The 26,703-nt window shown below is 41.6% G+C and overlaps 2 protein-coding genes across 3 annotated transcripts; one reads left to right on the top strand and one right to left on the bottom strand.

Annotated features, from left to right (window-relative positions):
- The first annotated feature begins 594 nt into the window (after positions 1 to 594).
- LOC110497952 (muscarinic acetylcholine receptor M5-like) lies at positions 595 to 19,719 on the top strand. Its single transcript, XM_021574438.2, has 2 exons — positions 595 to 1,274; positions 17,986 to 19,719. The coding sequence occupies exon 2, from the start codon at positions 18,076 to 18,078 to the stop codon at positions 19,660 to 19,662; it is 1,587 nt and encodes a 528-aa protein (XP_021430113.2). The 5' UTR covers positions 595 to 1,274; positions 17,986 to 18,075; the 3' UTR covers positions 19,663 to 19,719.
- An 81-nt stretch (positions 19,720 to 19,800) lies between these two features.
- On the bottom strand, positions 19,801 to 23,173 carry zgc:194887 (fibrinogen-related domain-containing protein). Of its 2 annotated transcripts, none has more exons than XM_021574439.2 (3): positions 23,024 to 23,173; positions 22,653 to 22,816; positions 19,801 to 21,951 (listed from the first exon to the last, which is right to left on the bottom strand). In XM_021574439.2, exons 2-3 carry the CDS (start codon positions 22,798 to 22,800, stop codon positions 21,257 to 21,259), a joined length of 843 nt encoding a protein of 280 aa, XP_021430114.2. In that variant the 5' UTR covers positions 22,801 to 22,816; positions 23,024 to 23,173; the 3' UTR covers positions 19,801 to 21,256. The 2 variants fall into 2 exon arrangements, with proteins under 2 accessions (XP_021430114.2, XP_036810793.1); XM_036954898.1 differs by having other exon boundaries at positions 22,653 to 22,803; positions 23,024 to 23,130.
- Between the last annotated feature and the right edge of the window lie 3,530 nt (positions 23,174 to 26,703).

The raw sequence follows: 26,703 nt of genomic DNA, 5'->3' as shown, positions 1-26,703 counted from the left end.
TGGGATACAGATTCATGCTTTCTATTTTATTTCTGAGATAAGCTGTATCCCATCTAGTTAAAAACCCAGCCATGTGGGCGCACAAAGACACAGACAAAGGTCCCATGGAGAAACGCTGTAGCCTCAGCAACATCCTTATCTGGCCAGTCCAGGTCAACGCTGCTTGTAAAAAGGGGAAAAGCAGTAGGATTTATGGAGCGGCACAGAAAGCTACAGTTGGAGTCAGTGATAGGCGCTGCTCACCCAAAGCTGTTTCAATACAATCAATACCAATCATGGCTGATAACCTGGGCTGTGTCTCCCTGTTGCTCTTTGGGGAGGAGACAATAGCTGTGCCCTAAGGCTAATTAACGGGCTCACTCTGTATGAGACGGTTCTGCTCTGCTCGTTAGAGCTGTGCGTACTCACAGAAATGCAGATAAACCATCACCCCCCCTCTCCACCTCCCCTCCTGCCCAGTCACACCCCTCCGCTCCCTTCTGCTCTCACCTTCCAAACCTCCCCTCAGATCCACCCCTCTCTCCTCCCTCTCTTCTTGGCTCCGTGGCTGGGCTGCATGCTCACTGTCCCGAAACATGATGAACCAATCAGCCCTATGGGAATTTCTCCTCCCAGCTAGCGTCAGCTACATCTGTGTCTGTCAGGGAGGACAGTAGTATTAGCAGGGATCAAGCATCATCTCTTTTCCTTTCTGCCACAGACACTGACTGAGATCCAACTTCACTGAAAGGGAGTGAGCGTCACCAGCCAGTCTACAGCAGTTCAGGGGAAAGTTCACCCCTCCTCTTTCTCTCTCTCTCTTTCTCTCCTCATCAGAAACCTTCCTCTACTCCTCTAGAGCATTGGTTAATTCACAAATAACAAAGTAAGGATGCCATGCAACTTGTGGATAATCTTCTTCATTGGACTGCTACGTTGACTGATTTCTCTCCATTTTTTCTCTCCGAAAGAGATGTCCTCTTCTCTGTAGTCAACGTCTGAGCGGTGACAACTACAGCCTTCTACTTCCCGACATACAATATTACTCTGGGATCTATATATCTGGACTTCTGTAGCATGTTGGGATACTGTCAGTTAGATTTCTCATCCGCTGTGACCTCATCCTCATCCTCTTTCCCAGGGTTGTGATTACACTTTTCAGCCCTGAGATTAACCTTGAGAGTTCAGAGCAAAACAAAAGGATTAAATATTAACTGGGAGAATCTATCTTCACACATCAAGAAGATCCTGCTGTCACACTGAAGGCAACGGGGCTTGAATAGTGAAAGTCAACTGTGAGTATGTGTCTGTGGCTTGCTCTGCTTTAACTAGAGGAACACAAGTGATTCTTCTGGGGGTTTTATATGCACAGAAGTTTGACCTCTATAAAGGCGAGCGGAAACTGCTGCGAGCACGTCTGAGAGGTCTTAGCGTGTATATTTAATGCATCCTTTTACCTTCATGAAAGGAACAGTTAGGTGGTGCTCAAACAGAGAGAAGGAGTTACAGTGGAAAAGGAACAGGCAGTCACGTAGGGTAACTGTATCACATAGCAGCACACACATTTAGGTTTCTACAGTGAATCACTGATGAATTACATACAGACAGCTTTCCTGAGGAGGTAGCAGCTCATGGAAAAGTCATACCTCTATCTCAGGTCACGTTTGTGCACATGCACGGTATGTCTCTATACCTTGCTCTCACATCACATTTCTGTACATTTACTTAATTTTCCTCCCCATTCATCACTTTTAATCTTCCTCTTCCTCCATCACTATATTCTCCTCTGACAGCAGACTGTGCACTCCATCCCCTGTACATCCCATATATATATATATATATCCCTGACCTCTCTCCCACTATGTATCCTTCTGTTTATTTTCTCAAAATCTTATTCTCCCTTTCCTTATTATCATGTTTTCTTCATCTTCCTCCCTCCTCCAGTCTTGCTTCCTTTCACATCCATCTGGCTCTTTGTAGCTTTCTTATTCTCCTCTAATTAACCAACTCTCTCCCCCTATCTCTCCTTTCCATGTGTCTCTTCTCTTTATCTCTCGTTTTCCCCCGGAGGCAGGGGACAGGTGCAGAAGAATGAGCATGTGCAGACAAAAAGCAAATGAAGAGAATAACACTAAAGCCCTAGAACGTGTTATCTTGTAACTCAACAGAACAATGATAACATTTCATTTGAATTTAGTACACAGTGGAATTGTCTCCAAATGGTCCCAAGAAATCTAGCTACTGTACAACTGACTGTAGGCTGTCTCTCATCCTAAGGTCACACTCCTCCACCACTCAAACCCAGTAAATCTTTATTTGACCCATTGAAGGGGCTATGTGACCCTTCCAGCCCTCGATCCCCTGCTCTGCTCTTTGACTGAATAAAAATGACAAAAAAGGATTAAGCAGTGGAGCGTGATTTTAACGAGTCCTTGCAGAGCCCTCAAACTTGGTGGAGCGTTAAAGAAATGTGTTGAGGCACAAGGCTATCAAATATTCAGGGATAGGTTGCCACAAAACAGGAAGGATCTGCCAAGCTTGGAGACATGACAAATGCGACAGTGGTAGTGGTAAAGACCTTGGAGCCTCACATATGGGAACAAAAAGAACCTCAATGTTATTATGAGGCAATTAGGAATCATGTCTGGGGAGAAGTCAAGGCTTTCTACAAGACTGTATATCACCAGAACCAGAGTTGACTAGAGATGCTATAGGGGAGAGTGGGTTAAATTGAGCCAAAGGAGAAAGTTAATCCACCCATGTTTCTAGGAAACCACACACAAAATGGATAATTTCACCAAATATTTAGGAAGAGGTCATCATTTCATTGAGTCTGTGAAGGAAGAAAACACATGGAAAAACTGGTTGAATCAATGATGTTTCCACATTTCAACAAATAAATTCAATGCTATGACATTGAATCAACGTGGAAAACTGATTGGATTTGCTAAAAGTCATCAACGTAGTGGAATTTCGTATTTTTTTTCTTCCAACTTTTAACCTAAATCCAATGTCATGGTGAAATGTTTTGCTGATTTCATGTTAAATTCACATTAGTTGACAACTCAACCAAATGTAAATCAAAAATAAACATTGATCTGACGTCTGTGCCCAGTGCGAAGCAACATAGGTCAAATGAATGTATTGTTTTAGAGGTGTCATGATGCTTATATCTAAACCAAAGAAGATCATTTTAAGATTGTTCTATATATCAGTTGGGGTCTCTATAAGCTTAAATATGAGGGTAAATTGAGCCAATGGTAAGTGCTTTCTTCCCATTTGCAATGCAAGGCATTTTGGCTGGGATATGAGGTAACGACTAGGCCGGGCCTACGTTAAAGGTGTAAAAAAAACATACAAAGTGTTTGTTAAGCCTGTTTTAAAATATGCTTAACCCTTGGCCTACTATTTCTGCAGCCCCTAGGTTATCTAATTAACATAATAAAACATCACCATCAAAAACTGTCTGTTTAAGCCAGAGATATGTGTTTTTTCATGGTCTCAATCCACCTCATCCACCGATATCGCCTTTCCGCATTTGCAGTGAAAGGTGGCAGAGCTAGAGCTATGTTTGTCAGACCATGAGACATCCAGAAAATCGGTCTTCTCATGAAAACGTCTCTAGCGTCAAAGGTTTGACCTATAAACTATTATGGCCACTCCATTGAGAGATGGGACTCTCACGAATATGATAGTGTTCTCCATTTTGCTCCAGGATGTCCCACAAGACTCATCTGAAGTCTGTACAGCCTCATCTGACAACTTCTGTCTGTAGTGTCTGAACGGTTTGGGCTACACACTAATATGACCCCTCTGTGGAAATTAAGGTGATGAATACAGTACATGTAAAAACAATATATATATTTTCCTGATATTTCATACGTCTCTTAGATGTAGAGGACAGAAACTTCAGAACAAACTTATTTTAGATTTTTTGGGGGAACTATCTGTTGTTGCATGTAGTGAATCTGTAGTGAATTCAATGCATTTCTATTGGCTAATAGCAATAATGCCAAATTCAATGTTTCATTCCCCCCCCAAAATTATAAAAAATGTTGATACCTTTGGAGGTCTTAAAATTCTAAATCGAATAGCTAAATGATCCTTGGTATGACCATTTTAAAACATTTCTACATGTTAGCTTAGAACTTTTTTTGCACAAGCTATGTTTTCAGTCACACTTTATTTTGATTGTCCAGATAGTCCATCTGTAGATGCTTTACAGACGGTCATACTATCAATAAACTACCTGTTGATAACCAACTGCTTACTAAGGTTAAGGTTAGGGTTAGGTTTAGAATAACGGGTTAGGGTTAAAGTTAGGGTTGGGGGTAGGGTTAGGTTTAGGATATGGGTTAACGTTAAGGTTAGGGCTAGGACTAGTAGATAGTTGAAATGTTACTGATAGTCTGTAAATAGTCCATCTGTAGATGCTCTACAGACTATCTAAAGTGTTACCGTGTTTTCAAAATTGTAATGTTTACATGAATTTGGATTATTTCCAGGGATACATAGCATCCTGAAATATATTTAGATATATTTGTTTGAAAGAATACTATATTTCGCTTGATGGAGTGATGCCGAATGTAAAAAGAAGGCCTATCCAACTTTAGATACACACCCTTGAAGGTCTGCTGCCCCCTTCTGGTTTTGATTTGACATGAACTGAAATTGCATTATCTATGAACTTTTTTTCAATATGCTGGCTCTTTTTACCTCCAATGCCAGTGAACAGCGATGGGAGCGTCAAATTATGCTCCTTTATTTATGGGTTTTATGGGAAGAAAAAAATCATTAATAATGCTGTATCTAACCCATTCTTTTCTAATATTGTCATGTGGCACATATTATATTGACAATATTCTAGTAGTCAGGAGGGGCACAGAAAAGGATTTGAGTAGATTTTTGTTGTATGAGGGTATGTCAAGGAATATTGGTGTCAGGTTCAAACAGAGTGAGCCGGACGCCAGTTCGAGTTCTGGAAGTGATATGAAAGGGGTAGAAGGTGTTGTGAGGAGCTCGGAGCCCGAACCTTGCATTGATGGACATGGTTGTGATAAAGATACGTTTGGTCCAGTGCGAGTGAGATTTTTGAAGAGGGTGATCCATGGGTGGTTTAAGGTTGGGTGGAAAAGATGGTGAGTGCTGTTGAGTCGGTGAAGGTAACCCGTAATCAGAGGGAGCAGGCACTCGGTGCAACGCAATTTGGGGAAAGACTTTTACCTTAGGGGAGGGATTTCCGGGGCAGCGTTAAGTGTGGAGGTGGAGCAATTTAAGTTGAAGATTCCTGGTGTTTGTGACGCCCGCCCGTTGGTGCGATGCATATCCGGTTGGGAGTGTGGTGAAACAGAGGTGACACAATCTGTTCTTTTGAGTTTTGATTCGGAGTCTTTACCTGACAAAGTAATGTTGGGATATATGAGTTATGATGTTAGAGCTGTTGTGCTGAATACACTGCGGTGTTATAGGTGTCACGTTTATGGGCATGTCGCAGCAGTGTGTAGGAGGGAGATTCCAAGATGTGGGAAGTGTGCAGGAGGACATGGGACAGAGGAGTGTTGAGTTTCGGAGGTGTCAGGTTCGAGAGAGGCAGGTTGAGGTGGTCAGAGTAGAACAGAAGATGTCGTATGGTGAGGCAATGAAGAAGGTAGAGGAGGGTTGATCAAGAGTGAATAGTAGATCTGTGTCAGATAAGAGGGATAGGCCAATGAGTGATACATGTTTCAGTAAGTTTGGCTTCTTAGCATTCATAGCAATGATTGAAAACTGCACCACAGAGATGGAACATAAGTCACAGAAAATAGATGTTGTGGTGGCAGCTGCAGAGAAGTACTAGGGTGCTTAAGATTTGACTTCAGAAGAGTTACAGGGTGTGAGTGGGGGTGTCCTGTCCTCTCAGGTCGTTGGTCTGGGGTAGGATCAGATTAAGGTTAAATAGTGGAATAGGGTGGTGGGTTTTTAATGTGTGTAGTTAGTTGGCAGGGTAGTTTTTAATATATTTGTATTTCATTTTGACCCTTTTCCCATGTTTTATCACAGTGTAATGAATTTATACTATAGTTCAGTTGGGGTTGGTAATGCAACATATTGGATGCCAATCAACTTCTTATGGCTGTAATCCCGTTAACGGGGTCGATATGACAACAGCCAGTGAAAGTGCAGGGCGCCAAATTCAAAACAACAGAAATCTCATAATTAAAATTCCTCAAACATACATGTATTTTATACCGTTTTAAAGGTTGTTGTTAATCCCACCACAGTGCCCAATTTCAAATAGGCTTTACAGTGAAAGCACCACAAACGATTATGTTAGGTCACCACCAACTCACAGAAAAACACAGCCATTTCCCAGCCAAAGAGAGGAGTCACAAAAATCACAAATAGAGATAAAATTAATCACTAACCTTTGATGATCTTCATCAGATGACACTCATAGCACTTCATGTTACACAATACCTGTTTGTTTTGTTTGATAAAGTTCATATTTATATAAAAAACAATCTCAGTATACACTGGCGCGTTACGTTCACTAGTTCCAAAAACATCCGGTGATATTGCAGAGGCACATCATTTTACAGAAATACTCATTATAAATGTTGATGAAAATACAATTGTTAGACATGGAAATATAGATATACCCCTCCTTAATGCAACCGCTGTGTCAGATTTCAAAAAACTTTACGGAAAAAGCAAACCATGCAATAATCCGCCATGTTGGAGTCAACAGAAATCAGAAATAACATTCTAAATATTCTCTTAACTTTGATGATCATCATCAGAATGCACTCCCAGGAATCCTAGTTCCACAATAAATGTTAGATAATGTCCATTATTTATGTCCAAGTAGCTACTTTTGTTAGGGCGTTTAGTACACAAATCCAAATGCTTGTGCAGGTCCAGCCGAACGTCGGACGAAAACTTAAAAAAAGTTATATTACAGGTTGTAGAAACATTTCAAACTAAGTATAGAATTAATCTTTAGGACGTTTTTATCATAAATCTTCAATAACTTTCCAACCGGAGAATTCCATTGTCTGTAGAAAAGCCATGGAACGCAGGTCACCATCATGTGAAATGCGCATGACCAGGACCTGGCTCTCTGCCAGACCACTGACTCAAAGAGGTCTCATCCGGCCCCATATCACAGTAGAAGCCTCATTCAAGTTTCTAAAGACGGTTGACATCTAGTGGAAGCCTTAGGAAGTGCAACATAACCAATATCCCACTGTGTATTCAATAGGGGCTGGGTTGAAAATCGACCAACCTCAGATTTCCCACTTCCTGTTTGGATTTCTTCTCAGGTTTTTGCCTGCCATATGAGTTCTGTTATACTCACAGACATCATTCAAACAATTTTAGAAATTTCTGAGTGTTTTTGATCCAATATGACTAATAATATGCATATATTAGCAACTGGGACTGCGGAGCAGGCCGTTTACTCTGGGCATCTCTGGAAACCTCTGGCCACCTTTCATCCAAGCTACTCAATACTGCCCCTGCAGCCATAAGAAGTTTTAAACTCCAGCAATGAAGAAGAAGAAGCGCATGCTCCTGAATCCTGCACCTGCTCCCTCTACCGGTCTCCCACAAGTCCCCCTAATGACTTCTACTGCTGCGATCATTGCACACATTGTTCCAACTCAAGTGACACAAAAGTATTCTACCACCCACACTCATAAAGAATACAAGATAAAATTCTTTATAAATTGTAGTACAAGAATATGGAATATGTGATTGCCAATCATGACTCTGCCTCTGCCTTGAAATTCTGGGGAATAAGGGTGCAATAATTTTGTGAGGAAATTGTTACAGAGAGGAACTTTGGATCGACTGCTTAGATTGCGTCGAGCCAAATGGTCTGAATGAACAGCTATCTTTTTTGTAAATACGTTCTTCTTTGTTTATTTCTATGTCTTTTGTTATTCAAGTGGAAAGTATGTGTAGGAAACTTGAATGATGATCATACTCTTGTTTGAATGACCGGTATAGTTGCTACTACTACTGACAGTATTGACAAGTTTGAGTGACATGAAGAGCGGGACACTCCCCTGTAAGGGTATATAGGTGCCTCCCAACCTTTTCCTATTGAAGTCTCTGATGAAGGTAATTCAAGCCGAAACATAAACCTATTGTTTGTTTGTCCCGTCAATAAATCTATCACCAGTTGAAGTATCCTGGGGTAATGGATGATAGTCACCAGTAGAAGTATCCTGGGGTAATGGATGATAGTCACCAGTAGAAGTATCCTGGGGTAATGGATGATAGTCACCAGTTGAAGTATCCTGGGGTAATGGATGATAGTCACCAGTAGAAGTATCCTGGGGTAATGGATGATAGTCACCAGTAGAAGTATCCTGGGGTAATGGATGATAGTCACCAGTAAAAGTATCCTGGGGTAATGGATGATAGTCACCAGTTGAAGTATTCTGGGGTAATGGATGATAGTCACCAGTAGAAGTATCCTGGGGTAATGGATGATAGTCACCAGTTGAAATATCCTGGGGTAATGGATGATAGTCACCAGTAGAAATATCCTGGGGTAATGGATGATAGTCACCAGTAGAAGTATCCTGGGGTAATGGATGATAGTCACCAGTTGAAGTATCCTGGGGTAATGGATGATAGTCACCAGTTGAAGTATCCTGGGGTAATGGATGATAGTCACCAGTTGAAGTATCCTGGGGTAATGGATGATAGTCACCAATAGAAGTATCCTGGGGTAATGAATGATAGTCACCAGTTGAAGTATCCTGGGGTAATGGATGATAGTCACCAATAGAAGTATCCTGGGGTAATGGATGATAGTCACCAATAGAAGTATCCTGGGGTAATGGATGATAGTCACAAGTTGAAGTATCCTGGGGTAATGGATGATAGTCACCAGTTGAAGTATCCTGGGGTAATGGATGATAGTCACCAGTTGAAGTATCCTGGGGTAATGGATGATAGTCACCAGTTGAAGTATCCTGGGGTAAGGAATGTCTTTTGGGATTTTCAAGTCCCTCAGCCGAGCACCTGATTGCCCCTTTTTCGTTTAAGCTGGACTGAAGCGTGTTTGGGCATACCTACCCATGTTTCATACATCAACAATAAGGTCGGTAGATGCAAACTGTGAGTATGTTGTCCACCTGAATTTATTGACAAAGTCTCTAAGTCCTTTCCATGCAGGCCTTGGAAGAGGTAGTGTTGTGTGTGAGAGAGTCATGACACATTGAGGATAATTTATAATAGCCAGGTTCCATCAAATAAGCCCAACAGTCAGACAACAATAAGAATGCAAAGTAGAGACGTAGCAGTAACACAATGTTCCAGTGGTGATAGAAAATATGGATCCTCAGAGGCAGATAGTTATGGGCATGAGTATCATCAGCAGACAGTCAGTATGGTCATGAGTATCATCAGCAGACAGTCAGTATGGTCATGAGTATCTTCATCAGACAGTCAGTATAGTCATGAGTATCATCAGCAGACAGTCAGTATGGTCATGAGTATCATCAGCAGACAGTCAGTATGGTCATGAGTATCTTCAGCAGACAGTCAGTATGGTCATGAGTATCATCAGCAGACAGTCAGTATGGTCATGAGTATCATCAGCAGACAGTCAGTATGGTCATGAGTATCTTCATCAGACAGTCAGTATGGTCATGAGTATCATCAGCAGACAGTCAGTATGGTCATGAGTATCATCAGCAGACAGTCAGTATGGTCATGAGTATCTTCAGCAGACAGTCAGTATGGTCATGAGTATCATCAGCAGACAGCTATTGTCATATCCTTCAAACTGATCATAAAATGAATGTAATAATAATACTTAGCATCTCTCGTCTGAATGGAAATGCCATTACAAAGTTTGTCATCACAGTTGTAAAACGACACTTAGTGTGCTGAAGGAGAAAATTAGCACCCACTGAAGGTAATTCAATGGTACATTAGGATATAGATAATGCATAATAGCTTTAAATGATTGATATGAAACAAATGTGAAAAGATTGATGAAATCCATGTCAAGCAGCTCCAGTTGTATGTACCATCACTGTGTGTAGATGGCTTTAGAGGACTGATTTATCTTAAGCATGAGGTTAATACTACCGCTCTCCAGAGCACGCACACAGAACAACATACACGTGCACTCTCTCTCCCCCTGTCTCTCCCTCTGTCTCTCTCTCTCTCTCTCTCACACACACAAACACACACTCATCCCCATTCACTTTTAGCACAAACATGAGCAGAGCTGCTGTGCAAGGAAACGTTAAACGTGACTCTGAGGAGTGGTCAGTGCCGGTGCGTGTGGAGACTAGTGGACAGAGAAGCCATGGCAGTGGAAGGCTGATGGCTGACTGCCAATGGACTTGGGTAATGAGCATGAGATCTACTCTGAGCGCTGCCATAGATACCGTTCATTGATACACACCTGACCAATGTAATGAGGTGCAGATAGGAAAATACCTCAAATAAAAAGAGAAGATCCGCACTACAGCATGATTGAAATTTAAGGCAATGTTCTTGCACTGGCGACGACTGCATTCATGGTAATTACTGTTTAAGTCGGCTCAATCTAAAATTAACATTTCATTTCAATTTACGCTTCGGATTGAATCTAGCCCTTAGAATCCATCTCACTTTCAGGTTTTATTGTGATTTGTAGTTCAGCTAAAACTCATACACACTAATGCAAAGATAAAGAAGGCAGCCAAATCCATAAAAAAGACCCAAATACTGTATACAGTTGAAATATATGTAGTCAGGCCTCCCGAGTTGTGCAGCGGTCTAAGGCACTGCATCACAGTGCTAGCTGTGCCGCTAGAGATCCTGGTTCGAGTCCAGGCTCTGTCGCAGCCGTCCGTGACCTGGGAGACCCATGGGGTGGCGCACAATTGGCCCAGCGTCATCCGGGTTAGGGGAGGGTTTGGCCGGTAGGGATGTTCTTGTCCAATCGGGCACTAGCGACTCCTGTGGCGGGCCGGACGCCATGCACGCTGACACGGCATGGGTTTGAATCTGGCCCTTTGACTCATGTCAACAGTTTAGACATTTCATTGCTTATTTAAAACTTCATATTCATCACCCCAACATATGTTAAAATGGCTCGTTTCTATATTTTGCAGTAAGAAATATAGAAGAAGTGTTTCCAATAATACCCTAAACCAATTAGTAGGCAATTAGTAGACAATTAGTAGACACGGCCTATTCATAATTGGTAAAATCACATGATGCACGCCGATGATGTCAATGGAAACACATCTCCCTCTTTGTTTTTTTTTGCTAAAAAACATAGAAAAGTGCAATTTTCACATACTGTATGTTGATGTTAGGGTGGCGCTGGAGATGATTAAATATGAAATTGAAATATTTTAAATTCCCCTTTAAGGTTAAGGCTATGGTTTGGGGAAGGCTTAGAACAAAATAAATAAAAACAATGCGCATATGTATCATCAGTATTCATAGTATTCTTAGTGTTTGCTGGAACATTGTGAACTGTCCCCAAGCTTTGAACTGCTGGTGTTAATCTGACCATAATGACTCATGTTTTGCGCCATTTTGTCACCTCCAAATGTCACCTCCCGTTCCGAAATTCTAAAGATGCTAACACCTGCGAAATCCTGATTTGTCCAAAGCACTGGAAGTAATGGTCCTCATTATTTCACGCATCCTGTTGTATTATGACAGATCTACAGTACCATTTATGTTTGCGTAGTCTGTCCACGAGAGACTAGGGGGAAATGGAAGTTGTGTGCTTGCCTTGTTCAACCCCTCTCAAGCTGCTCTTCCTCCTCAATTGCTTACATAATATTTGTGGAATGGAACAATGTTTTTCTTTGGCCCTACTACGTTGAGTCTCATGTGCCGTGTGCTTGTGTGTACCTGAATATAGTATGTGCATGCATTTTTGCCTGAGTGCATGTGTGTATATTTAAGCATGAGAGACAGTCATTGATGAGTCAGAGACTGAAGTCGAGAACGCCTTGTCACTCAAGTGTCGATGCATAGTAGTCATAATTAATTAATCCACTTCCTGGCATGGAACTCGCTGACTGAGAGAGTGGCCTGGCCTATGTCTCCAGCTCTTAGAGGAGAACAAGCTTTTTCTGGAGACCCTCAGTCTACTAGACAAGGGCTTACACCTCAAGCACACATATTCCCTTTCGTCAGGCGTGGGAAATGGAGACAGGTGCCAACCAGAAGCACCATTTTTGAGTGAGGCCAGTTAGGCTACTTTGAACTTGATCATTTCTGCAATTTTGCCTTATGATCAAATAAAAGTGTGTTTCTTCCAGAGCAAGCAGTAAATGGCGAATGAGAGGGTTGGAAGGAGAGAGACTGATAGATTGAAGGAGAAATACAGAGAGGGAGAGAGAGAGACTGACAGATTGAAGGAGAAATAAAGAGAGGGAGCGAGAGAGACTGACAGATTGAAGGAGAAATAAAGAGAGGGAGAGAGAGAGAATGACAGATTGAAGGAGAAATAAAGAGAGGGAGAGAGAGAGACTGACAGATTGAAGGAGAAATAAAGAGAGGGAGAGGGAGAGACTGATACATTGAAGGAGAAATAAAGAGAGGGAAAGAGAGAGACTGATAGATTGAAGGAGAAATAAAGAGAGGGGGAGAGAGAGACTGATAGATTGAAGGAGAAATAAAGAAGGAGAGAGAGAGACTGATAGATTGAAGGATAAATAAAGAGAGGGAGAGAGAGACTGATAGATTGAAGGAGAAATAAAGAGAGAGAGAGAGAGAGAGAGAGAGAGAGAGTGATAGATTGAAGGAGAAATAAAGAGAGGGAGAGAGAGAGAGAGAGTGATAGATTGAAGGAGAAATAAAGAGAGGGAGAGAGAGATACTGATAGATTGAAGGAGAAATAAAGAGAGGGAGAGAGAGAGTGATAGATTGAAGGAGAAATAAAGAGAGGGAGAGAGATACTGATAGATTGAAGGAGAAATAAAGAGAGGGAGAGAGAGAGACTGATAGATTGAAGGAGAAATAAAGAGAGGGAGAGAGAGACTGATAGATTGAAGGAGAAATAAAGAGAGAGAGAGAGACAATAATAGATTGAAGGAGAAATAAAAAGAGAGAGAGAGACTGATAGATTGAAGGAGAAATAAAGAGAGGGAAAGAGAGAGACTGATAGATTGAAGGAGAAATAAAGAGAGGGAGAGTGATAGTGATAGATTGAAGGAGAAATAAAGAGAGGGAGAGATGGAGAGACTGACAGATTGAAGGAGAAATAAAGAGAGGGAGAGAGAGACTGATAGATTGAAGGAGAAATAAAGAGAGGGAGAGACTGATAGATTGAAGGAGAAATAAAGAGAGGGAGAGAGAGAGAGACTGATAGATTGAAGGAGAAATAAAGCGAGGGAGAGACTGATAGATTGAAGGAGAAATAAAGAGAGGGAGAGGGAGAGACTGATACATTGAAGGAGAAATAAAGAGAGGGAAAGAGAAAGACTGATAGATTGAAGGAGAAATAGAGAGGGAGAGAGAGAGACTGATAGATTGAAGGAGAAATAAAGGAGAGAGAGAGACTGATAGATTGAAGGAGAAATAAAGAGAGGGAGAGAGAGAGAATAATAGATTGAAGGATAAATAAAAAGAGAGAGAGAGACTGATAGATTGAAGGAGCAATAAAGAGAGGGAAAGAGAGAGACTGATAGATTGAAGGAGAAATAAAGAGAGGGAGAGATGGAGAGACTGACAGATTGAAGGAGAAATAAAGAGAGGGAGAGAGAGACTGATAGATTGAAGGAGAAATAAAGAGAGGGAGAGACTGATAGATTGAAGGAGAAATAAAGAGAGGGAGAGAGAGAGAGACTGATAGATTGAAGGAGAAATAAAGCGAGGGAGAGAGAGACTGACAGATTGAAGGAGAAATAAAGAGAGGGATAGGGAGAGACTGATACATTGAAGGAGAAATAAAGAGAGGGAGAGAGAGAGAGAGAGAGACTGATAGATTGAAGGAGAAATAAAGAGAGAGAGAGAGAGAGAGAGACTGATAGATTGAAGGAGAAATAAAGAGAGGGAGAGAGAGAGAGAGAGAAAAACTGATATATTGAAGGAGAAATAAAGAGAGGGAGAGAGAGAGACAGACAGATTGAAGGAGAAATAAAGAGAGGGAGAGAGAGAGTGAAAGATTGAAGGAGAAATAAAGAGGGAGAGATGGAGAGACTGACAGATTGAAGGAGAAATAAAGAGAGGGAGAGAGAGACAGATAGATTGAAGGAGAAATAAAGAGAGGGAGAGAGAGTGATAGATTGAAGGAGAAATAAAGAGAGGGAGAGAAAGACTGATAGATTGAAGGAGAAATAAAGAGAGAGAGAGAGACTGATAGATTGAAGGAGAAATAAAGAGAGGGAGAGAGAGACTGATAGATTGAAGGAGAAATAAAGAGAGGGAGAGAGAGACTGATAGATTGAAGGAGAAATAAAGAGAGGGAGAGAGATACTGATAGATTGAAGGAGAAATAAAGAGAGGGAGAGAGACTGATAGATTGAAGGAGAAATAAAGAGAGAGAGAGAGAGTAATAGATTGAAGGATAAATAAAAAGAGAGAGATACTGATAGATTGAAGGAGAAATAAAGAGAGGGAAAGAGAGAGACTGATAGATTGAAGGAGAAATAAAGAGGGAAAGAGAGAGACTGATAGATTGAAGGAGAAATAAAGAGAGGGAAAGAGAGAGACTGATAGATTGAAGGAGAAATAAAGAGAGGGAGAGAGAGTGATAGATTGAAGGAGAAATAAAGAGAGGGAGAGAGAGAGACTGACAGATTGAAGGAGAAATAAAGCGAGGGAGAGAGAGAGTGAAAGATTGAAGGAGAAATAAAGAGAGGGAGAGATGGAGACTGACAGATTGAAGGAGAAATAAAGAGAGGGAGAGAGAGACTGATAGACTGAAGGAGAAATAAAGAGAGGGAAAGAGAGAGACTGATATATTGAAGGAGAAATAAAGAGAGGGAGAGAGAGAGACTGATAGATTGAAGGAGAAATAAAGAGAGGGAGCGAGAGAGTGATAGATTGAAGGAGAAATAGAGAGAGGGAGACAGATTAGTTCATCATCTAAAGGGACAGCACAGAAGAAGAAAATCAGCTGTCAAGTGATACCTGGGCTCTCCAGTGTTGTGATGTTGATTATGTGAGTGATATAAAATGTCACAGTAATAAGCTGAAGGGCGATCCAAGGGCTCGCTGAGCCTCCCTGTGGTGAGTGGAATGTCATTTGTGTGGACCTCAGGCTGCCACAGTGTGGAAACAGAATACCAATGAGTGGAGAAGTTACTCCGAAGCATAGGTCCCGATAGGGTCAAAATACTACTGGTAGATGAACTGACAAAGTATAGATTCATCTTCCAAGGCTGAGAGGATAACATATGAGTTATTCAGGTATCCAGGATCAGAAATGGAGGATGTGATAGTCTATCATAATAGTTATACTGAGACAGCAAAGCTAAAATTGAGACAGCAAGTTAAGCAAGATATCGCACACCATACTGCGTCTTATGTAATGAACTGTCAATGTTTCCATTGTTACAACTTACGGCAGGACTCAAAATGTATTTGAAGAGCATCTGGTGTATGACACAAAGATCTCTCAGTAGACTGATGATGCAGATGTTTTGAGGAAGGGAACGACTAAGCAAGTGTCGACTTTATAGATGATAATGGGAATTCTTCCATTACTGAGTGATCCCATTGATCCTAAGTATCATGGACAAGGTGTACAGTGGATATCCATTTAACAAGGCCCTAAACTCGGCATCTGTGATGCCACCTTCATCCCCTCTCAACAAAATGGACATTACCCATGTTGGAGGTTCTCCAGAAACATTGGGTTAGCAATGAGATGACCTGGGACATTGCATACTTAGGCTCATGGTAACACATAGACACAGGTTTCATACATAGGCACAGGTTGTCTATGCTAAAAACGCTACCACCCTGATCTCCCATTAGATGTATTTTCATGGTAGTAGACACAGTCAACCTTATACACTGAGTATACAAACACTAAGAACACCTGCTCTTTCCATTACATAGACTGACCAGGTGAATCCAGGTGAAAGCTATGATCCTTCTTCAAACAGTGTAGACAAAGGGGAGGAGACAGGTTAAACAATGATTTTTAAGCCTGGACACAATTGAGACATGGATTGTGTATCTGTGCCATTCAGAGGGTGAATGGGCGAGACAAAAGATTGAAGTGCCTTTGAACGGACTATGGTAGTAGGTGCCAGGCACACCGGTTTGTGTCAAGAACTGCAACGTTGGTGTGTTTTTCACACTCTACTGGAAGGTGTTCCTAATTTTTGGTATACTCAGTTTAGATCAAATATGACTCACTAAATGTTGCTCACATCTCTCTTAACAGCACCATTTCTTCATCTCAATATTATTAGAGATGTGGTTTTCTTTTCCTCCCTACAGTATTGTCAAGAACAAAATGAAATGAAAGGAGAAACGATTGCTGTCAGATGTGACAGAGAAACACAGGAAGAATAAATGATAGCAATCACTCCAATCATTATTTCATTCCACAGTCTCTAAGGGTGCTGTTCCATTGACATAATGCCTGAGTTCATGATCATTACACTGAATAACCTGCCGGGAAGAAATGGGCAACGCTGAAATGAGCACTTGAAGTTCCTGTCTCCAGGGCTAGATGTAAGCCTCTGTTTTAACCCAATTGGTTAGAATCGAATCCAGGGTTGCATGTTCAATTACCATGGAGGCCATTTGACATATGACACTTCAGAATCTGTAGGTCACTTTGGAGAAAAAGTGTTAAGTGTAAAGGACAATTCTGGTAGCCTGGTAGCCTGTATTTTGTTGCTAATCTACAATCTACTTAATCACAAACCATAACAGTCTTGACATTGAAATAAAACATCCCAGTCAGCCCATTCAGAAGCGGAGTGGAGAGGCTGAAGCCAGGAAAACAGATAGAAAAATAGAGACCAAGACCTTGGGATTTAGCACCGCCATGGTGATCTGAGGTGGATTCATCTCATTAAGGTGTGTGGAGAAACTGCAAAGGCCCAGGTTTAATTGTGTTTTATCAATCCCGGTCAGTACATATGGCGCACTACGTGTCCCAAGAACTGGGATGCTACTCTTCTTCAGCTGGGTAAACTCAGCCAGGAGGCAGAGAAAAACCCTGATAAAACCACCGCCTCGCCAGACAATTCAAACAACCTCTGGGACAGAAATGTCATGGTCATCTTTTGTCTGTTTGTTGATTGTTCCATCAGTACAACGCTTAAGCACATTTTATTTAGCTCTACTGATATCAGTGTTCGTCATTCAGAATCAGAAGCAATCACTTCATCGTCACCCTGGTTACAGAGAGCCACTGAGATAATACTGTGACATCTATATCCATTTAATACAGACAAGAAACATGCTTGCTGATATTGATGAGCAACAGACTATTATTAGTTATTTTAATGACCTGGATTTAAAAAGTGTCATTTGGCTAGACTGCCTACAATGACCCATGTGTCAATCTGCTAAGCCTCTTTGTCTGCTAATGTACCTCTGTAGTGTAACAAACTGTCTGTGAGAGACCTCAATACAGACACACATATCTTTACATACTAGATGAACACACAAGAACTATAGCAAAAGAGACCTGAGTGCTTATATGACCTAATGGCCCTAAAATGTTCATACAGATATTCATGTGTGACACAGCTCTACCTGAACTTTTTTTGCAGCAAAAATAGAATCATGCACTTTAATATCACACAGCACAAACATGCATACTTTTTAGGTGCTGTTTTCACACTATTTACATTGAGGTCTTAAACTGTCTAGACAAGATGTTTTGCAAGGTGAATGGACCCCATATTTGGCCAGTGTGAGCATTGCTGCCCTACTTACTACTAGACTCACATGGGGATGATTGTTGATTATTACTGCCATCTAGTGACTATTTATGGCACTACCCTTTATTTTATATACTGTACATGTACAACTGCATTTGTTATTTTATTAACTCACTTTATTTGTTCTTCTTTCTAGGATAGCCTACTCAAGATGGCATACCCAACAGATTACTCTCTCATAGCCATACCACTCATACCACAATAAGGACAACGTTAGAGAAACAACATGGAAGGTGGGGGAATACAGAACTTGTCCATAAATGGCAATGCATCAGACATCCACCCTGTCACACACAGTCTATGGGAGGTCATAACCATAGCAACTGTGTCGGCCATCGTGAGCCTGATTACGATAGTGGGGAACGTCCTGGTGATGCTGTCGTTTAAGGTTAACAGCCAGCTGAAGACAGTCAACAACTACTACCTGCTGAGTTTGGCTGTAGCTGACCTCATTATAGGTGTGTTCTCTATGAACCTCTACACCTCCTACATACTGATGGGATACTGGGCACTGGGGAGTGTGGCTTGTGACCTCTGGTTGGCTTTGGACTACGTGGCCAGTAATGCGTCAGTGATGAACCTGCTGGTAATCAGTTTTGACCGGTACTTCTCCATCACCAGACCCCTGACCTACAGAGCCAAGCGCACCCCCAAACGAGCTGGGGTCATGATAGGCATGGCCTGGCTGGTGTCCCTCATCCTGTGGGCCCCTCCCATACTGTGCTGGCAGTATTTTGTGGGGAAAAGGACAGTCCCTGAAAGGCAGTGTCAGATCCAGTTCTTCTCGGAGCCAGTGATAACATTTGGGACAGCCATTGCTGCGTTTTACATCCCAGTGTCAATCATGACCATCCTGTACTGTCGGATCTACAAGGAGACGGAACGTCGCACCAAGGACCTCGCTGAGCTCCAGGGCATCAACAGTTCCACAGACACTGGTGTCACCAAGCCCCAGAAAACCATCATTAGATCCTGCTTCAACTGCAAGCAGCTCAGCTCTGCCTCCCGCGACAGAACCCAGGCCTCCTGGTCCTCCTCCAACAGGAGCAATGCAGCCAAATCAGCAGCAGCCACCAACGACGAGTGGTCCAAGAGTGAGCAGCTGACCACCTTCAACAGCTATGCCTCCTCGGAGGACGAGGAGCGGCCCGTGTCCCCGGGGGCCTTTCAGCCCACCTGCCGGAACCAGGAGTGTAGGCAGAGCACGGGTGCAGCGGGCTGTGATAAAGAACAGCTCAGCAGTTATGAGGAGAACAACTTCTTCCACACGCCACCAAAGACCAACTCCCAGAAGAGCAAGAAGTGTGTGTCCTACAAGTTTAAACCAGTTCCCAAAGACACTAGCAGCGGTGCCCAGCAAAGCAAGAATGGGGACACTAACATGGCCCCATCATCTTTCTCTTCAGCTGACTCTATGAGTGCCCCACCCTCCACCTCCTCCTCCAAGCCAATAGACACCACTCTGAAGATCCAGCTGACCAAGAGGAAGAGGATGGTGCTGATTAAGGAGAGGAAGGCTGCCCAGACTCTCAGTGCTATCTTGCTGGCCTTTATCCTGACGTGGACACCATACAACATCATGGTGCTCATCTCCACCTTCTGCTCTGACTGTATCCCTGTGTCTCTCTGGCACCTGGGCTACTGGCTGTGCTATGTCAACAGTACAGTCAACCCAATGTGCTACGCGCTCTGCAACAAGACCTTCCAGAAGACCTTCCGCATGCTGCTGCTCTGTCAGTGGAAGAAGAAGAGAGTGGAAGAGAAACTTTACTGGTACGGGCAAAACCCTGTAGTGAGCAGCAAGCTAACATGAGCCATTCACACCTTCCTTCAGAGGAACGAGTATGAAGACTATATGACTCGATAGATGTGGAAATATTTCTGTCAGTATTTGAGTTATGTCTACATGTAGGGTGTGTCAAAAGTGCAAAGGTTAGAGACAAGACTCTAGTTTGTCAATGGTATTGTTCTTTAATCAATACCTTGATCACTGCTCACAAGGAATTCAGAAGTGTTTGATAATCTTGCCCCAAATGCTGATACTGTACACCAATACATAATTGAACATGTAAATATTAAAAATAACCCAACATGCACAAAAAAGTTTGAGATATTTCATAGAAAAACATGTTCTGAATGTTTTCTAGGCATTATGTTAGACTACATTGTGTTTATTTTAAGGGCTATCACAGCTCTTGACTTGATTTCAGAGTGAGCTGGATAACAAATGATTGTACACTCTGATCATCAAAGCCTTGTTCACATGTACCATTGACTTTTGTCAGATACTAATAATCAAACATTCAACAGCCAATCTTTCCACCAATACACAAGCACAAACACATATACAGTACAAATGTATTCATCCCTCAATCCAAATGAATCCAGACACCACAGAAACAGAGGGGAAGAGATTTGATTAAAGTAAATGCTGAGTTTGCAATATCAAATTCTATTTAACGATTAGTCTTACTCTCAACTCAGCAGCTTTAATCTGCACATAAACTGTGTAAAACACGTGATTTCATGCAATAGTTTATGGGACACTTCCGCATAAAGTATACACCTGACAAATTACTTGTCAGATAAGGATTAGCCTTTAATCAATCATAGTGGGTTCAGTTCAGGCCTAAGCATGGGATCATATCAGGGAGTGATTTAATCTGTCCAGGGTCACTGTAAGTCACTCAGTACAGTGACAGCCCTCAACATTTACATCCATACTGAGTGGGAGACCGTAGGCTTTGATTCATGCACTGTTCTGTGTCATGTATTCATTAGAATGTGTTTAACGTCTGTCTGTACTCAGGAGACAGGCTTTTGTTTTGGTCATTCTGTGCTGTATAATTCTCATGTCCCCATTGCTAGACATTACATTCACAGAATTTCAATTGACCAGAACCATCAAAAAACGTTAAAATCTAGTTATTTAATCAAATGTGTCATCAGAAAACCTACTGTAAACTTACCGGATTGAATCTTATTTTGATCCAGTATATATTGTTTTTTTGTGCCAACAACCAACACATTCATTCGGTGATATTAGGTGAGTAAATAAATACAGCAAAAGTGGTTTTACATGTGTAATAAGCTATGATATAATGACCACAAAATGTGGTCTGTGATCATTTAGACATACAGTTCTGGGGGAAAGGTAGAGGGGGAGATTTAAGTGTATGAAGTCCCCAAAATGACTATAGCTTTTTTTTTATTACTTAAAAAAATGCGTGACAAATCAGTTGATACTGAACTGTTTTGTTTACAGCATTTTGTGATCATATGTCTCTATGTATTTCTGAATTAAATGTGTTGAACTATTGTCTCTATTACGTAAACAATGTTTTGAGAACCACTGCGTTAGAATAACCACAGATGGCATGGATCAACCTAATCTCCAGACAACAGACTCACAGTTCATCCTTCTTACAGTCCCCAGTGTGGACCACCTTTACTGTGTCTGAGGGCTTTACCATCATCCAGGCGTATTTACACAAGTGCTCTTTGTTGCAGTCCTTCTGCCAGTAGATCACGTTCCTGCGGTTGAGGTTGGCCCCAGCACAGGCGTCGTACCACCAGCCCCCTCCCGCCACACCCTGGAACTCCAGCTTAGCACAGTTTTGGAAGTAGTTGTCATTGTCTCGGTCCTTGGTGGTAAACCTCTGGTTGTCATGCAGGTAGTTCTCTGTGTCCTGGGTGAGAGCGTCTAAGGCAGAGCCCTGGAACAGACCAAGACGCAGCCTGAACCCAGACCGCTCGTCCTCCACCATGAAAGGGTCATACTCGCCAATCTTGGCGACGGCATCTTTGTCCACCAGCTTGACCCCCAGCTTGTAGCGTCCTGGCCCTCGGGTGAGATGGTGGAGGTGTTCGTTCCCCAGCCAGTGGTCACCATTCAGCACCCCGAAACCCTGCTTGTATTCGACCCAGGTGCGGTCGAAGTCCACGCTGCTGTTAACCGTGATGTGCTGCACTACGGTCCAACCACCATCTTGCATGGCACAGTAGGCCAGGATGGGGTAGTCAGCTGGCTGAATCAAGTACACTCCATCTCTGGCCTGACCCCCTGAACCCATCAACATCTCATAGCAATCCCTGGGGTACTCTGAAGGGTGAAATAGCAACAAACTGAATTAACACCCACAATACGCAAATTGCACAAAGAGTTGACGACTAACATGAGATCAAGCTGAGTAAATCAAAGCAGATAATCTGGATGTATTTTTCTAATCATTGTGTACACCTATTCAAGGTATTGTATGATGACGGACCACGATGATTAACCTGCCACTCCCTGTCTTATCATCAATGGGCTAATCTTCATGACTGTTGGCAGTTTCATAATCCATGGGATTTCACCGTGTCCATGACAAGCGTAGTCAAAACTTGATGCTCTAACGTAGCATCTCTGCTGTTAAGTCTGACAAAAGTGTGTCACTACAATACACTACTGTTCTCAGCAGCAGGTAAGAAATGTCAAAGAAGTTTATAGGAACACAGTTGTCCAGTATGAAGTATAGAAGGGTCAGTAAGTAATTCCGTCTAGGCTTTTGCATTTGAACTACCTCCAGAATTACAGAGACTCAAAACAAACGGGTTTGTCTTTCAGCAAAGATATGATACTTCAAGCACCACACATTAATACAATTTATACTTAATTAATTAATACTATTAATACAATTTAAATCCCACTGAAACGACACATGACAACTACAGAAACAGCCATAAGTCCTACTGTAGAATCCATTTCTACATTATGTTGGTAATGATATTCCATTAATAATAGTACAGTATTGTCATCCCTACCTTTCATTCCCTGGTTGAGGACCATCTTGTGCTCTTCAGAGGTCAGGAGATGGGTGTTCTCAGCTACCAGGTGTTTAGTGTGTACTCCCATCAGACTGATCACCAGTGTTGCTGCTACTGCCACTGCCCATGTCCCAAAACTCTGCATCTTCTAACGGGAAGTTCTTTCAGGGTAAACAGACATGTGGATTCAATTGACCATACATACAGAGTGGTAATGCAATTTCTCTAACAATTGTGTTATGCCCATTCAAGAGATACATGTATTTGACAATTTCATACTTGGACAAAAATCTGTCATTTTTTAATACAATGTATAGAACAGGTACTTTAAGAACCTTACTGAAATGTTGTAAAGAATGAACACTTACCTTCGCTGTTACTGTTCCACTGTGTGTGTGTTTGTGTGCTGTGCTCTGTGACCATAAACCGTTATACACACATTGTACTTTGATAGCACTATATGGGGGGGGGGGGGGGGAGAACAAACAAGGCCACCCAGGCTGCCAACCAGTCCACTGAGGTGCAGTCCCTTCCACACAGCCTCTACAGGCCAGTCACGACTGGACTTCAGCCTCAGCTTCACGTCACAATAGGAAACACCATGGGTTAAAGCAACCTTCAACGTATCTGTGTCAAGTGGGATGGTTGCCTAATATCTCACCTTCTGAACACTTCCTCCACTGCTGGGAAGAAGCGATTGTAACCTTTGTCTTGGTGTTGCAATGTCAGTTTGTTTTAGCTGATCAAGTAGAACAACAAACAAGACAACTTTTAAAACTGGCATCCCCTAAATGTGTTCCCCCATCATCACAAATACTGTATCACCATGTCCCTGTTTTGCAAAGAGGTATTTTACAGCTATTTGTTTTAATATACAAAGATAGTCATAAACAAAGCGCCATACATGATAAGGCCTAAACAACTTATCTTCATGATGATTCAAACAGAGCATTTAAACTATGTCTGGAGGACCTGTGCACTAACACAACACATACTGTAGATGTACCTTATGAATAGGGCCAGGAATATTTTCTAACCATGTGACCTGACCAAGAAAAACTCGAGGCATTATTTATACTCTGGGTCCTTGTTATGGGCTCTAACTAGGGCTTGGAATATTTCAATAGCCTGACTAAACAAAAATAAAACCTTCAGCAGTGGAAGTTGCTATTAACCGGAGTGCCAAGTCTAGGTCCAAGAGGCTTCTAAACAGCTTCTACCCCCAAGCCATAAGACTCCTGAACATCTAGTCAAATGGCTACCCAGACTATTCACATCCCCGCCCGGAATCAAACCCACAACCCTGGCGTTGCAAGTGCCATGTTCTAACAACTGAGCCACACAGGGTAACATTTTATGGCTGACATTTTTATATCTAAGTAATTTATTAGTTTACAATAAAACAAGTTTAAGTACCATTTTAATGAGCTAAATACAACTTCAAATGGTTCACTACTGTAACCAGACAGTTCTATGCGCTTTCATCCTTTGGATCAATGTTGTGCCGTTGAGATGAAATCATGATAGCATTGTGGTCATATCAAATTCGAATTCAATGAAAATGCTTTAAAGATCCAATGCAGCCATTTTTAGCTCAATACCAAATCACTTATGGGTAACAACTAAGTACTTTTACTGTGATTGTTTTCAATTAAAATGGTCAAAAAGAAACAAAAATAGCTTCTTAGCAAAGAGCAATTACTTTCATCAAGAACTTTGCTGGGACTTTCTGGGAGTGGTTGGAGTGGAAATTAGCTGTCATTGGCAGAGATGTTTGGAACCCTCTTTCTCATTGGTCTATTAACTAATTTACCGCATGGTGATAGTACCATGTAAGACCAAAACCCCATCCCACTAAAACAGTCAGAAATGTCAGTCTTTTCAAACAGCTCTTACACTAAAAGGGCATTATTATCATTTCCACAATTTCACATTATTATTCCAACCTCATAGCATGTGAAATATACAGTATATAAAACACAGGGAAATCCTGTTTGACTGCACTGTGCCATTAAAAAGAATTAGGCACAATCATTGTCTGGAGTGTCTCTCTGAGTCAGATAGACACTCTTTAGCAGACCTCAAATGAACCAGGTTATGTTTTTCCAAGCATAAAACTTCAAGTAGTGCAGTTCATTGAGTCACAAGTCCATTTGGTTCTTGTGCGTTGTTTCACAATGGGAATTAGGAAACAAAGTCATCAGGACTTGAGCTTGACATGGGCCACCATTGCAAGCATGGCAACTGAAACAGGTAAGAGTCTATAGCCTGAAAAACAGGAACGAATGTCACATACATCACAAACACTATTTGTACTTATGTTCAAATGATCATGTATTTTAAATAGTGTTGCAAAGGGAGTTGCTAGGAACTGTTTTGGCATCAAACTGGAGGCAGTTTGGAAAAAAGTAAATGATGGAAGAGTTGCAGAGTTGATTGAAAAATGTCATTGTTGATTAGATGCTTTTTGTTCATTAATTAGGCTATTTTCTCTTGAACTGTGTATGGTCTATCTACTAAACTCATGGAGAATATGGACACAGACATAATACATTAATTCTGTATATGAATACATTTTTAAAAAGTTATTCAAGTATAAATTACCAAATTTACGATAGATTGCCATATATTTTCTGTTAAAACCTACCCATCCATAGATTGAGCGTTAGTACCTCGACTTGTTGAGAGCTCTGGCCACCAATGTTTCAACACTGATTGTACCCATCGTTATCCAACTACCAGGTAGCTGCAAGACAACATGGGATCAGTTTGGTTGGATTATCAAGAATTTGTAATGGATAGTGTGTCATTAACAGTGGTACTCACTCTTCATATGGACTAGTGAGAACCTTTTTCACTAGAGGGAAAAGGTCAACACAACAGCCAATGGAAACACTGGATGACTCTGACTCATCATCAAGACTATCGGGGAAAGATTAGATAAATAATACATAAATGGCATTAAACGTAAATTGTAATCATTGTTTTTTACCAGGAAAAAAACATTAGAAATGTACCTTTTTGTTATTACTTACAAGTGTCTGATACTGTAGGACAAAAGAGCTATGCTATTATAGAATCAAAACTTTGGACCAATAAAACCTCTGATATTTCAATCTTGACAAGTTCTACTGTACCTTAAAAAATATGTAAGCAGTTCTCCAACATTTCTTCGTCACAGGGTCAAGGCTAGATTTAGTCTCAGATTTCTTCCAAAGAGCAGCTTTGTATTGTGGAAAACAGAAGACCGGAGGTGGAATACATTCAAATATTTGTGACACCAAGCATATCACGATGATGAGACAATCAACCCTTCAGGCAAACAGACTACTGATATTTCACACCTCTGTGAAGTAGTCATTGTCTTTTGAACCAGCCTCGTCAGTCTTGTTAGTATGATGGGCAGTGGGTGGAAACTCCCATGGGTCCATGTAGACGATGCTACATGCTCTGCACACAGGCCATTTCGTTCTCCTTGTTGGCCACATCATAAGTCCTCCCTGTGGATCGCTGCTTCCTCCGAATGATAGTGAGATGGTGGGTCTTCCACTTACAGTACACGACACAACTCCCTTCAGTCTTCCAGGGTTGTTCCTTGAACGACCTGCCAGACGTCTATGAAACAAAGACATGGTTGAATACTCAGACGTACTAGATTCAATCATCAGTTATATGAAGCGATGAAAAAAGGTATGAGGGTTGTTCCAGTTCAAGATTTAATTAAAGTGGCAATCAGCAGTTAACAATAACAAAGCCATCTCCCAGCCTCTGTATCAGTAGAAAAGCTGAAGGATGGGGCTGGAGAAATGTAATCACTCTCAAATTCATAGGCAGAGCTATGGATCCATCTATGATATCAGAATTGCAGTTTTAACCATGTGTGGAGGCTATATAGTGTTTGTTTACTTTTACTTTGTTTACAAACACCGGAGTAATTCAATATTATATTTGGTTCTGTTGGTGTACAACAGTTGAACTATGCTCATGAGGCAAAAAGTACACATTCTTTTCAATCAATGTACATCAAAACTCCTCACACACACACAAA

The sequence above is a fragment of the Oncorhynchus mykiss genome, chromosome 19 (assembly GCF_013265735.2).
Source record: "Oncorhynchus mykiss isolate Arlee chromosome 19, USDA_OmykA_1.1, whole genome shotgun sequence".
Lineage (NCBI taxonomy): Eukaryota > Metazoa > Chordata > Actinopteri > Salmoniformes > Salmonidae > Oncorhynchus > Oncorhynchus mykiss.
The sequence above is the reverse complement of the archived record's forward strand: the minus strand, read 5'-3'. Positions and strand labels throughout refer to the sequence as shown.